Source organism: Xyrauchen texanus, chromosome 23 (assembly GCF_025860055.1).
Source record: "Xyrauchen texanus isolate HMW12.3.18 chromosome 23, RBS_HiC_50CHRs, whole genome shotgun sequence".
NCBI lineage: Eukaryota > Metazoa > Chordata > Actinopteri > Cypriniformes > Catostomidae > Xyrauchen > Xyrauchen texanus.
In genome coordinates this window covers 16,794,867-16,809,759 of record NC_068298.1, presented here as the reverse complement: position 1 = coordinate 16,809,759, position 14,893 = coordinate 16,794,867, and the positions used below count along the sequence as shown (strand labels likewise).

At 40.3% G+C, this 14,893-nt stretch overlaps 1 protein-coding gene across 1 annotated transcript in view; it reads left to right on the top strand.

Moving 5' to 3' along the window:
* The window catches only part of LOC127617232 (glypican-3-like), a 193,456-nt gene that overhangs the window by 131,435 nt on the left and 47,128 nt on the right, over positions 1–14,893 (top strand). Inside the window, exon 5 of the mRNA XM_052089171.1 lies at positions 1,615–1,740. Coding sequence (XP_051945131.1) covers positions 1,615–1,740 — 126 coding nt within the window. The remainder of the gene's footprint in view (positions 1–1,614; positions 1,741–14,893) is intronic.

Sequence of the window (14,893 nt, the reverse complement as noted above, 5' to 3'; positions counted from 1 at the left end):
GCAGCTTAAATAACCGTATGTCCGGGGGCGGGACATGCAAATACTGGTTGCCAACTCTCATTGGCCTTTTTTCATAGTTCAGAAGTGAATATAGGCGCTCAAGAGAGACCCCTAGTGTCGCTTCTCTGACACAACGTGGAGAGAGCGACAGAAGGGGAACAATGCTGTTCCCAGAGGAACAAAACAAATAAATGTACATTTAAAGGTATGCAATCATGTACCTAACATTAGTTTTAATTAAAGGTACAATTTTATTTAACTAGAGGTACAAAAAATTTCCCCTTGAAGGTACCACTACTAATAAAATCATTAAATATTTAAATAAATAATGAAATACATAACATAATCGTTAAGAAACTATAAAATCATTAATTAAAAAAACTAAACAATTTGGATTAACTATTTATTTTATTCAATAAATGTCCCTTGTATTTCATTTTAATACTAGTATTCATCCATTTTCATTTTAGACATAACTTTGGGTTAGGTTATCATTTCATTTTCATTTAAGTATGTATTTAATTACATTTATACAATATATGTACTGTATTTACACAGTTTATATAATATATTAGGGCTGTCAGTAGATGAATCTAATAATTTTTCATAGTTAATCAGGATTAATCTTAATCAAGATTTTCTTAGTAAACTTTGACTCTACTTATTTCCTGTCATAATGCATTTATTTGTTTGTTGGAAAGAACAACACAATAGAACAAATCAATACAGTATGTAACAAAAATCCTTTATTAACATTTTCCAAACTCCACAGTATAAAGATGGAAATTCACTAAAATAGCTCCAATTCGAATAACATTAAACATTTCCCAATGTCTAAGTGGGATGTTAACTGATTAAAAGAACTAGTATTCATTGCAATGCGCATCAAACCCTCATTTAATATTAATCAGTCGTCAGGCTGTCTTTTCACTTTAGATATGGAATGCACATGATTTGTTTCAGGCCAGTGCATCAAGTGCTGCATTGAACTCAAAAGTGTGTATTGTTCTGCTTTTACTGGTGGCACTTCCAATATAAAGATAATTCATCTGAACTGTCTGACATTACCTGACATTTCAAAAGCTTGGCGGCACCGTGTACAAAGTTGAAATGATATGAAATTAGAGCAGCGTCAGTAGTAAGAAAAAGTAGCTGCGCGATTAAATTAACATTTAAAAAATTGCAAATTAATTGCAAGCATTAAGCATTAATGTATATATATCAGCGTTAATGCTTGCAATATATATATATATATATATATATATATATATATATATATATATATATATATATATACACACACACACACACACACACACACACACACACACACACAGTACTTTTCTTTTCTTTTTGGAGCTTGAAAAAATTTGATCACTATGAGCTGTCTTTATTTGAAAAATAGCTATGTGAGAAAATAACAGCATTCAGGGTTGGAACGACATGAATGTGAGCAAATGATAACAGAATCATAATTATTTTGGGGAACTACTCCTTTAATCTCTCTTCTTTTTGCTTGTCATCTAATTTCATTTGTCTTTATTTCTCTCCAACAGGCTTCTTCTCTCTCTTTTTATCTATAACTTTTCTAAATTTTCTTTCTGTCTCTTGCAGGGAGTTTATCTCAGGTCTGAGGGGCTTCATTCAGTTCTACAGTGGGCTTGGAGAAGCTTTGTGCAGTAAAGAGCCAGCAGCACTCAACAGCTCCCTCTGCTGGAACGGACAGGAGATGACAGACAAGTGAGTTGTTCATTGGTTGCGGCAGCGCTGTAGACCACGTTCTACTAACACAGTGTTCTTCCATTTTAGAATCCCATCTGATATTTTAGCAATAAGGTACAACAGATAACTTGTGTATTCAGGACTGTTGTTGGATACAATATTCACAATACAGCCTCAAGGCCTAATTACATTTTTAAAATAGCATCTACATAATACAAATATTACTACTATACAATGTGTTTAACAGTGGTTGGAATGCTGTAGGCTATTAACCAATCAACATCAAAGACCAGAACTATCTGTTTTATAATACAGCCCAAGTTATTTCAGAATGCAAGAGGCTTTTATCCCTCTATGACTCACACACACTGTCTCTATTGTTTTTGTTCTGACAGTTTTAACTAAGTGGGTAAATGTAGCATATATTACAACAGAATCAGCCTCCTAAATGCTTTCCAATATTACTACAATCTCAAAATGGCCCTGAAGAGACATATTGCCCCCGAGCTTGTCACAAATCTTGAAGTCTAAAAAGCTTTCAGAATAAAAACTGAGACAGCATAAGTGGCTGAGCGGATGGTTTTGTGTGTGTATCTAATGAGTAAACCGACTCCAGTTCTAGCTGACAGGCACCAGGGTGTGAATTGTGATGTGGGCAGTGTGGGGTACGTCAGGTGGTTTGTAGGCTATCATGTGCTTAGTTAATTGCTCCTTTTGATTGTTCGCACTATGGCTGCTTGTGCCTGGCTCTCCACGTGACCTTTGCAAACCAATTTAGAATTGACCATAGTTTTGTTCACCATGTGCCTGGTGATTCTGTCCCATAACTCTCTCACTATCTTGCGGTCCAAATTAAGTTAATGTTGGCAACAGAAAATAAATCTGTGCATCCCTGACCCAAACAGAAGAGCTTTAAGAGTTGCAATATCTCATCCTAATGATTTTTTAATATTGTCTCAAAACTGAAGCCCTAGTTTCCCAAGTGCTAGTAATTTGTATATGCGTGTGCTTTTTCTTACTCGTATCCTCATAATGTCCTCTCTCGCCCTGTCTGTTTGGTGTATCTAACTGTCTCATCACTGTTGAGTGTGCGTGTCTATCTATGAGCTTCATAGGCAGAATATGGAGGTAGGAAGGCAACATAGCAAATCCAGCACAGTTCCAGTAGGTCTCAGGGATGGAAATGTGATCTGAAGTTTTTAGATCAAGTCTCCTTCCAGAGCTGAGCCAATTAGTTTTGTTGTCTGAGCACGAACAAAATGCGCTCTACATTAAGTTAAGTCACTGTCAGTTAATTAAGATTTGACAAATGAACTTGCGCTTCAATTGCACTTGTTTATTAAATAACATGGAATCAATTGTTATAAACTTCCCAATGTTATGGAAGTCATCATGTTTGATGTTTACTTTCATCAATGTCTCAATGATGATAGGCCTTCATGGCAATCTTGAGAAGGAACCCTTTTTACACATTTGCGGGGGAAATTTTTTTTTAGCTAATATTATGTTATTTTTGCTCTTCCATTTGCTTTAACAGCAAAAGAAAAAATTTATTGTTACATTTCCACAACTTTGCAAAAGAGAGAAAAAATAGAAAGTAATGGATTATTTAAATCAAAAGAGAGAAATATGCCAAATTTACCCCATCGCAGCAGTGGGGACTATCTGTATTTTATTTTTGTATTTATTTTATTTTGTTATTAAAACCAGGGTATAGAGAGCAACAGTCAGTTTCCAGAAGTAAAAATCTAATTCATGTTTTCTAATAGGTATATTCATTTTTTATGAAAACTTTTATATGTTAATGGACGGTTTGGTTTTTGTTACACCCATCAGTCCAATTTATTTTTACCTAATAATACATATTTTGACTTCGTAATTTCAGAAATCATGTTTAACAGCATAATTCCTCATTAAATAATACACTACCCAAGATCATGAAGAGAAACACTCCACCAATCAAAGAATCACGGCTAACAATGTGCACCAAACATGCTCAACAGTGACCGTCCACTTCCATTATGCACTGTGAATGACACAATTAATTCGGCCTCCCTACAGTCTAAAACTACTTATAAAGTGGTGGCCAAAAGTTTGGAAAAATGTACAGATTTCACTGTTTCAGAAGGAAATGTATACTTTAATTCACCAAAGTGGCATTCAGCTGATCACAAAGTATAGTCAGGACATTACTGATGTAAAAAACAGCACAATCACTTTTTGAAAAAGTCATTTTGATCAAATCTAGACAGGCCCTATTTCCATCACTCCAACACCTTATCCTTGAGTAATCATGCTAAATTGCTAATTTGGTTCTAGAAAATCACTTGCTATTATATCAAACAGCTATTTGGTTTGTTAAATGAAGCTTAACATGGTCTTTGTGTTTGTTTTTGAATTGCCACAGTATGCAACAGACTGGCATGTCTTAAGGTCAATATTAGGTCAAAAATGGCAAAAAAAGAAACAGCTTTCTCTAGAAACTCATCAGTCAATCATTGCTTTCAGGAATGAAGGCTATACAATGCTTGAAATTGCCAAAAGAACATTAAGATTTCATAAAGGTGTACACTATAGTCTTCAAAGACAAAGGACAACTGGCTCTAACAAGGACAGAAAGAGATGTGGAAGGCCAGATGTACAACTAAACAAGAGGATAAGAATATCAGAGTCTCTAGATTGTGAAATAGCCGCCTCACATGTCCTCAGCTGACAGCTTCATTTAATTTCCGGAACCAAGACGGCTGAAAAAGAGGGCAGGCATTGTTGCACTCTATTATAACAAATACATTTTTATATTTATGAATGTACACCATTAAAACAATTGAGAATATAAAACGTTTGCTAGACATACACTTCTAAATTAGTTAGAAATGCTTCAACGGTTATTCATTCATACAGACAATATTCATTACTGTAAGCTGTTTTGTAAATGAGGCATTTCTAGAGTCACACCTGTTAGTAAATATGGATGTCAATCCCAAACACTAACTGTGTGAAGATAGCCTATGTGTCAGCATTACAGCAATATGCATTATTAGGTGCAGCTCGTTGCTCTCCAGTAAGTCCAGCTGAGGAGTGAGTGGGAGTGAAATGGCTTGCTCAGAACATTATGCTGAACAGTTGGCCTTAGGGGACAGACAGCTGTGTCAGAGGGCTCTCAGGCCCTCGGGAGTTAATTAGGACCCTAGAGAGTGAGAGATAGGGAAAGAGGGAAATAGACAAGGACGAGGGATGATTGGAATAAGGATTCTGTGCCAGAAATGTCTGATGAATCTCAATGTAATTTCTTGACCGCTAGTGAAATATCATAATTAATTTTGGAATGTATTCAGATTCATTTTATGCAGAGTATCGAAGATGGAGTACTACTCTTTCTCACATTCTGTGCTGGGAAGAAAGCCATCACAATTATGCCAAAAAAATTCACAATTTATGTGGCCCTGATATATTAAATAGTCATCCTGAAAAATGTCAAAGCATAAACCTTTAAATAAATGCAGCAGTAAAATAAATACACTGTGCATCTACAACAAAATTCCTGTTGATTTTCTACACAAAAGATTAAACAATATAAACTATTTCAGATATGTTCTGAAAGACTCCATTTATGGCACAGTTCTGTCCTATCTTAATGTATTTCTTTTTTAAACAAATCAGGGCAGGACATTTAAAGGGATCATCCCTTTTTTTTTTATAGCCAATAAGGTTTAGTTACGTTATCCCATAAGTCTAGTTTGTTCGTTTTTTGCAAGTGGAATTACAGGGATATTCTCTGTGCAAGATGAGTACTCAATATTTTTGTTCTGTTTTCCCTGGAAGAGCAAGACTGTACATTATAAATACATTTATCTAAAGTTCTATTTGTCGACTTTTCTGAGTGCACTTGTAACGTTTGAAAGGAAGTCACGAAAGCTGGATCTATAAGCAAAGTTTAAAATAACTTGTTAAACATAGGAACAAGGAAGAACTTGGAACTAGAAACATAAAACAAAGGATACATCCACAATTGGAACTGGTACATAGGAACATGGGAGAAACACAACAACTCACAAAGACTGGGTAGAAATCAGGACATTATTTACACAGGGGTAAATTAGGAAAATAAGTACAGGTGAGAACAATAGGGAACAGCTGGCGGTGAAGCCGTGAAAGGCGGAGCCGTGGGAGGCTCGGGGGCGAAGCCATGGAAGGCGGAGCCATGGGAGGCTCGGGGGGCGAAGCCGTGGAAGGCGGAGCCATGGGAGGCTCGGGGGGCGAAGCCGTGGAAGGCGGAGCCCTGGGAGGCTTGAGACAAAGAGTCCTGGATGACTCCGAAACGACCTCCATGGTCGTGAACTCAGGAAGAGACTTAGAAACGACCTCTGTGGTTGTGAACACCGGAAGAGACTTGAGGGCAGAAGCCTTTCTTCTCCTTCTCCTACTCCAGATGCACGAGGCTGGCAATGCTGGCTCTAGGATGGACGAGGCTGGCAACGCCGGCTCTGGGGTGGACAAGGCTTCCAGCTCGTTGCAGGCACGGGCTTTGGCTCGTTGGCCATGGTAGGCGTGGGCACTGACAATTTGCGAGGAAGGGTCTTCATGGCCCTACGCACCGACATCAGTGGTGGATCATTCAACTTAGAGACAGGGGCCGTGGGAGGCTTGGAGCAAGGAATCGCGCAAGGCTTGGCTGTGACATAGCGTGGAGCAGACTCAGACTTGACTGTGACATGGTGTGAAGCAGACTCACACTTGACAGTGACATGACATGGAGCAGACTCAGACTTGACTGTGACATTGCGTGGACCGGACTCAGATGTGGCTGTTACATGACGTGGAGCGGATTCAGACGTGGCTGTGACATGGCGTGGATCGGACTCAGACCTGGCTGTGACATGGCGTGGAGCGGACTCACACTTGACTGTGATATGACATGGAGCAGACTCAGACTTGACTGTGACATTGCGTGGAGCGGACTCAGACGTGGCTGTTACATGACGTGGAGCGGACTCAGACGTGGCTGTGACATAGCGTGGAGCGGACTCAGACCTGCTTGTGACATGGCACGGAGCGGACTCAGACCTGTCATGGAGCGGACTCAGACCTGGCTGTGACATGGCATGCAGCGGACTCAGACCTGGCTGTGACATGGCGTGGAGTGGTCTCGGACCTGGCTGTGACATGGCATGGAGCGGACTCGGACCTGGCTGTGACATGGCATGGAGCGGACTCGGACCTGGCTGTGACATGGCGTGGAGCGGACTCGGACCTGGCTGTGACATGGCGTGCAGCGGACTCAGGGACTCGGACCTGGCTGTGACATGGCGTGGAGCAGACTCAGGGACTCGGACCTGGCTGTGATATAGCATGGAGCGGACTCGGACCTGGCTGTTACATGGCTGGAGCAGACTCGGACCTGGCTGTGATTTGCCGTGGAGCGGACTCAGACCTGGCTGTGACATGGCGTGGAGCGGACTCAGACCTGGCTGTGACTTGGTGTGGAGCGGACTCGGACCTGGCTGTGACATGGCGTGGAGCGGACTCGGACCTCGCTGTGTCATGATGTGGAGCGGACTCGGACCTGGCTGTGACATGGCGTGGAGCGGACTCGGACCTGGCTGTGATATGGCGTGGAGCGGACTCGGACCTGGCTGTGACATGGCGTGGAGCAGACTCGGACCTGGCTGTGACATGGCGTGCAGCGAACTCGGGAACTCGGACCTGGCTGTGACATGGCGTGGAGCAGACTCAGGGACTCGGACCTGGTTGTGACATAGCATGGAGCGGACTCGGACCTGGCTGTTACATGGCTGGAGCAGACTCGGACCTGGCTGTGATTTGCCGTGGAGCGGACTCAGACCTGGCTGTGACATGGCATGGAGTGGATTCAGACCTGGCTGTGACATGGCGTGGAGCGGACTCGGACCTGGCTGTGACATGGCGTGGAGCGGACTCGGACCTGGCTGTGACATGGCGTGGAGCGGACTTGGACCTGGCTGTGATATGGCGTGGAGCGGACTCGGACCTGGCTGTGACATGGCGTGGAGCGGACTCGGGGACTCGGACCTGGCTGTGACATGGCGTGGAGCAGACTCAGGGACTCGGACCTGGTTGTGACATAGCATGGAGCGGACTCGGACCTGGCTGTTACATGGCTGGGGCAGACTCGGACCTGGCTGTGATTTGCCGTGGAGCGGACTCAGACCTGGCTGTGACATGGCATGGAGTGGATTCAGACCTGGCTGTGACATGGCGTGGAGCGGACTCGGACCTGGCTGTGACATGGCGTGGAGCGGACTCGGACCTGGCTGTGACATGGCGTGCAGCGGACTCGGGGACTCGGACCTGGCTGTGACATGGCGTGGAGCAGACTCAGGGACTCGGACCTGGCTGTGACATAGCGTGGAGCGGACTCGGACCTGGCTGTTACATGGCTGGAGAGTACTCGAACCTGGCTGTGATATGCCATGGAGCGGACTCGGACCTGGCTGTGATATGCCATGGAGCGGACTCGGACTTGGCTGTGACATGGCATGGAGCGGACTCTGGAGTGGAAGGCTCAGAAGCCGAGATCGGGATTGAGAGAGGAGGATCCTCTGAAGCGAGAGTTTATAATATTAGCTTCATGTATTCCTCCCACGTGTAATCTCCAGTCTCTGGCAAGTCCCTCCACTGGTGAGTGGTCCGATCCGGTATATGGATTTCAGGGTGAAATCATCAATACATGTGTGGCAGGCTACGGTGCTGATGAAGTGGGATTATTCCCTTATTGATAAGTATGCCGCTAAATCTATTTTGTGGTTAGTTGTTCTGTAACATTTGGAAGGAAGTCCCGAGAACTGGATCTAGATGTGGCAAGAAGTTTAATAAAGAATATAAGCAAAGTATAAAATAACTCTGTAAACACAGGAACAAGGCAGAACTTGGAACTAGAAACATAAAACAAATGATACATCCACGATTGGAACTGGTACATAGGAACAGGAGAGAACTCACAAAGACTGGGTAGAAATCAGGGCATTATATACACAGGGGTAAATGAGGAAATTAAACACAGGTAAGAACAATAGAGAACAGCTGGCAGTGATGAGGGCAGGGAATTATGGGAAGTGTAGTCCAGGGGAAACAGATGACAGGGGCAAGACGTTATAAACAGCTCTGTTCAATTACACTTCTGTTATAAGACATGTAATTGCTATTTAATGAAGTTTTTCTTTTTTCAAGTGACTGTAATAATCGTTTGCCTCAATTCTGATTCACAGTCTTTGCAGTGTTTTATCAAATTACTTTGTAATTGAACTATTTCTTTTACAAAAAAACTTTAGGTTAAAATGCACACTTCATACCAGCCCACGTAAAAATATTATCCATTCTGTTTATGAGACTATTTGGCCAAAAACCACACTGTTCACAGCAATCTCCCATTCACTCCAATTGGGAGTTCAGTAGAGCTTGTCAGAACAAGGAACAGTAACCAAGGGGGCAGAGCTTAGCAAAGGGTCAATTGCAAAAAATCTGGTTACCTAAACACTCGGTAATTGGTAGTTGGTCGGTATGCCTTTAATTGTTTCAGAAAAACATGAGTTCCTGCCCAAATTTATGCCATTGAGTGATTTCATGAGCCATGTCAGGCTAGTCAGGTTTCTTAAATAAAGAGCAATGTTTTGATAGCACCACAGAACCATAGTGTGTAGAATTTTTGAGGCAATCAATTGACTTACTTATTGTTGTCTTTGCATATTAATATATTAAAAGAAGCATATTAGAAGAAAATATATTTCAGCATGAAAAAAAATTACACATTTCATCTTTAATGTCAAGCAATTAATATTGCATAAGCAGATATGACTGTAAAGATCACTGAAAGCATCTCTAGCTAAAAGTGATTAGGTCAAGGATTAGGTCACTTAAACTCTGCCACTGACTTGTGCTTTCTGGTGTACCAGTGTTGGTAGGGATGGGAGATACCACTCACTTAATTATCAATCCAGTAACAAGTACTATAAAAGTCATCAAAATCTTTTGCAGCTGTATTAAATGGGAAGTTGTTGTTATTTCTGAAGACAAAATGGGTATTTATAGCCATTTAACATATTTGAAAGACATCATGGACTAAACACTAAATAATCTGCAATTTTTTTTAAGATATTAACAACAATAATGGAGCATAGCATGTTGTTTACTACTTTTCATTGGACTATAAAACATTCTGTAAGCTTCAGAGCTCAAAACGTCCTACTCACTGCTAAAATAGCATTTGTTGAAACCAAGTGGCCTAAACAACTTGTTCTCTACTTCCTCCACATTGTGATGTCACAACACATCAACTCCTACTTGACCTTATCACTTCCGTAGCCCTTAGCAGTGAGATGCAAGGAGGGAGCAGATCAGTAGAGACAGCAGAGAGCCAATCGAAACAGTGGGCGTTTAGTGTCAAGTCTTAAAGCAGGAACAACACCAAAACCAAGAATTTCTGACAGGTCAGAATGAGGGTGGAAATTCAACACATTTTCACCCCGACTCATCACATACGGAAGCTTCGGGCAGTTTCGTCACATATTGACGCGCCGGGTATACCTTTGGCGTCATTTTTCGACGCGCAGGGTAGTCCGATAGACTTCTATGTATCTCCGAACCGGAGCGTGTAGCGTTGAAATGTCACGTCTCGGGTAAGCTCACGCCGCGAATGGGTGGAGAGTCGAGACCGCGATAAATAACAATCAAAAGGAATAGGCTGCAATGGCCCTCCAACTGTTTTTTGATGTTTAAAACCCCGGACACGTCGTAAAATGACGCCGTTCTACATATCTCCGAACCGGAGCGTGTAGCGTTGAAATGTCACGTTTTGGGTAAGCTCACGCCGCGAATGGGTCGAGAGTCGAGACTGCAATCAATAAAAATAAAAAGGAATACGCTACAATGGCCCTCCAACTGGTTTTTTATGTTTCAAAACCGGACGCGTCGTAAAATGACGCCAAAGGTACACCCGGCGCGTCAATAAGCGACGCCAAGGGGTCCTGCCCTAGCGTCCGTATGTGACGAGTTGGGGTATGAGAATGTGTTGGGAAAATCATCATGTTTTACAAATACTGTTTGTGGCTGTTTTTTAAAAAAACTTTACTAACATTATAAGTGATCCTGATTGAACAAAAAGGCATATCATGACCCCTTTAAATAAAATAAAATAACCCCGTTGTAACAAATCACACAACCCCATTATTCACTACAAATCTTATGGCTCACACTCATTTTCATGCTAAATAATAATATATTATCTTGTAAAAAAGATCAAACCATCCATCCATAAGTTTGAACATCCTCAATATCTTGATTCCATCTTTCTTAATGATATTCATCACATCCTCTTTCCTCCTGAAGTTAAAAGAGAGGGAATCATTTTCTTTCATGTTTAACCATCTTTAACTATTTATAATTATGAGAAGTCTTGAAACTTCTAGGAAGATTAATCGAAATTCTGTGCTTTTGTAAATCTACATGATCTTATGCCTCAGAGTCCTCTCTCGCTCTCTTTCCCCAACCTTGTTCTCCATGGCTATGATCTTGCTCCTGATGCTCATGAATGCTCCTTAGAGTCTCCAGCAGATTTGAGCATTAGGGCAGGCTGGATCTCTGAGGGGTGCTCATTAGGACCATGAGTCTGAGCAGGTTTACTGTACTCATGGGCTCCAGTATGAGTAGCTGGTCCAGACTGGAGATCCACAGGGTGATGGTAATTTCCTGTAGTAACAGTTGGGTTTCCTGTGCACAAGCTGTACAATAATGCTTGTGGTGGATTGTTTTTATTTTTTAAAAAGACCTAATATGGAAGTCTTCAAGCAGCGAATGAAGTAAATATGGCAAAGTAAATACTGCTAACCTCAATGACATCCCCCTAAAAACTGTACTTTTATAAATAAAGTTTTTTAATAATTGGTCATTTTGTAAAAAAAAAATGTGATTTATATTTATATATATATATATATATATATATATATATATATACAGTATATATATATATAAAATGTTAAAAACGACCAAGTATTAATTAGACTGCTATTATACTATAACAGTTAAATTTACATGTATGCAAACTTACATTAAAGCAGTGGTCCACGCCCCCCTTTCAAGCCAAGCTTTTGCCAACATTTTCTTTCACCTTCATGTTGTGACAAAAAGTGTTATTTTAAAAACACTTAAGTTACAATCTTCATTAAAAAAGGATCTAAATAATTAGCTTTAGTCACTAGGTTGCTGTGATTGGCCCATCCTTGCCAGCTCTGAAAAATTAACAAGTATAACAATACAGCGACGTCTGCATGGTCAGGACCTCTGGACAATAATTTACACTTGATTAATGATAATAACAAATTTTAATGACCAATTAAATAAAAACCGACCTTTCTTCCATCATTTACTCATGCTCATCATTCAAAAGCAGTGTGACTTTTTTCATCTGTGAAACACAAGATTGAGGGATGAGAGGATTGTGTTTGTGGCTGTCCAAGATCCAAAATCATGCATAAAGTACTTTAAAGTCATCCATAACACTCGTGTCTTAGATTTCAATTATTTTGATGCCATATGATAGTGTTGTGAGAGGAACAGACCAAAATTTAAGTTAATTCACATCTTCACCAATTTGAAACTGGCTCACGCGAGAACGGCTTGTTGTACATATCGCTGAGTGCGCACCTGATATCATGAGAACTTTGGGCTGTCTAGAGCTGTGCACGCAGGAATCGCTGCAGTGCCAGCAATAGTTTAAATATGGCAGGTAAAAAGGCAGAGGAAAAGAAATTGAGCACATTGTTTCTTTTGGGTGTTGTCACTATTTTGTGGCAATACCCAAAATATGTGTGAAAGTGAGCGAAATTGGAGGACGGTCAGTCTTCTGAGCCTCCCTTTCAATACCCCCCACCACCACTGCATTAGAGGAATATTCCGGGTTCAGTACAAGTTGAACTCAATCAACAGCATTTGTGGCATAATGTTGATTACTACAAAAATGAATCTCACCTCGTCGCTCCTTTTTCTTTAAAAAAAAGCAGAAATCGAGGTTACAGAGGAGCACTTACAATGGAAGTGAATGGGGCCAATCTGTATACTTTAAAATACTCCCTTTTTCAAAAGTATAGTGAAAATATCCCACTTTTTTGGGATGTCTTAACTTGTATGGAACACAAAATATTCCTTTAAACATAGCCAATAATTATATTACATAATCTTAGAGTTATGCAATAAGGGTGTTTCAAAGAATTGGAAGTTTTGTATGGTTATATGTGAATGGTGCATTTATATAACTCAAACAGCACAAATATGACTTGAATGTAAACTACTTTAACACATTGAGATGTCAGTTCTTTCATATAACATGAATTTATTCCTTTTAGAAAATATTATCTTAAAAGATGGAAAATGTGGCACTTTAGGTCAAATCCATAATCAATCCACAAGGACTGACTGAAGCATATTTCTGTGTCTCAGAAAAGCTTATTTATCTTTATTCTAAGCCAGCTAATTCTGTTAAGAGTAGCTTAATGGGATTTGGCTTTTTATTTCACAATTGTGTCTTCTCTTTAAACAAAGACTCCACAAACAAGGACAATTGACACCTGTGAAACCGAGAGATGGACTCATTAGTGAAGATAATTAAGAGATAATTAATACCTGTTGGGCATTCAGTGAGGCATTCAATTAAAAGTTTTAAATGATGCTGCTTTTTCAAAACATACACACCAAAAAATTGGCTTGTAGAAGGCTATTTGGGTACTGTGTTTGAATGCTAAATTACCTGTTACATCATGCATTCTGATGTTTTATCAAATAGTGAAGAATTATATATATATATATATATATATATTGTTATTTTTTCCCATTTGAAAACACACCTAATAAAAAATGCAATAAGAAAGATCTTTACAGCTTTCCGTGCTGAAACTCTCATTTCAGCTACCCCATTAGCCAAACTATAATTGTGTTTTTGCAATAACTTTTGAATAATTTTGTATTTTGCTACTGTTTGCTCACAAATGATGTCCTCCAGCTTAACCAGAACAAAGCACAGTTTTTAGACACAAACTAAAGATCCGACCTGATGGGGCTTGACCCTGGTCAACAGCACACAGGTGGGCATCTCATGCATGAAGCTCGATCTAATCTCGTTCCCCATTAAACGCTGCCCATGTCTTCTGATCCCCTCTCTCTAATGGAGCTCGTGTCTGTATTATTAATGTGATAATTAAAAGCGGGAGGTGAGCTGCCATCGAAAGTAATAAGGAGAATAAATAAGTATGGTAATGTAATTTGGCTTAATGAAGAGGCAGTGCCTGTAAAATAAGGCCATGAAAGAGATAGATAGTGGAGAGATTGTTCATGGTTATGTCATCACTAAGAATGGAGTATGAGGTCATAACTTTGGCTCATTTGTTCAAAAGCTCATGTGATAGTTTTCTGCTCATGTTCATGATGAGTCTGCCCATGGGAAAGACAAATCATGTCAGAGGTCTATCTCAAATGTTTCTCCTTTACTGCAGTAAAGCTGGAGAGCTCGTTTGTTTTCTGAGCGTCATATTTTTCTACAGCTTTCTACAGTATCAGTCTCACATGTCTCCTCACAAGTTTCGGAAGAGATGTCTCAAACTGTCCTCAGATTTGCACACACACCAAAGTCTGCTGTCAAAAGTCAGAGATTTTGATTTGAACTCAAAACATTTAATATTCTGCCAGACTAAATTGTCTGAGATGTGCTGCGGTGCCCTGCAAAGGCAAAACACAGTAAGTACACATTTGATCAAAATTGAATTCTGACTGAAATCGGGTCTCAAAATACGATCTGTTCTTTGACAGACGAGATTGGCTCAGCAATGCTCAGATTCAGTGAAAATGAGTGTCAAAATGTGATAATCCTCATTTGGTTGGACACACAAAAAGCTTTGATGCAAATTAAAATGTTTCAATGTTGGTGCAGTTACTTAATTTTGCCTTTGCAGGGCAGTATGCTACATTACTTCTATTGCTCTACACTCTTACCGTATGTAAGCAATCATCTCATTTGTGTCCATTTTTATGACTCCTATGGATGGCCACTTGACTTGACTAAGGAATTTTAGGAGAAACATCTGAGATAAAGTTGATGCTTAAACAAAATGATTCTCAAAGCGTCTTGAGATACAAAAGAGCAACCTCTGTG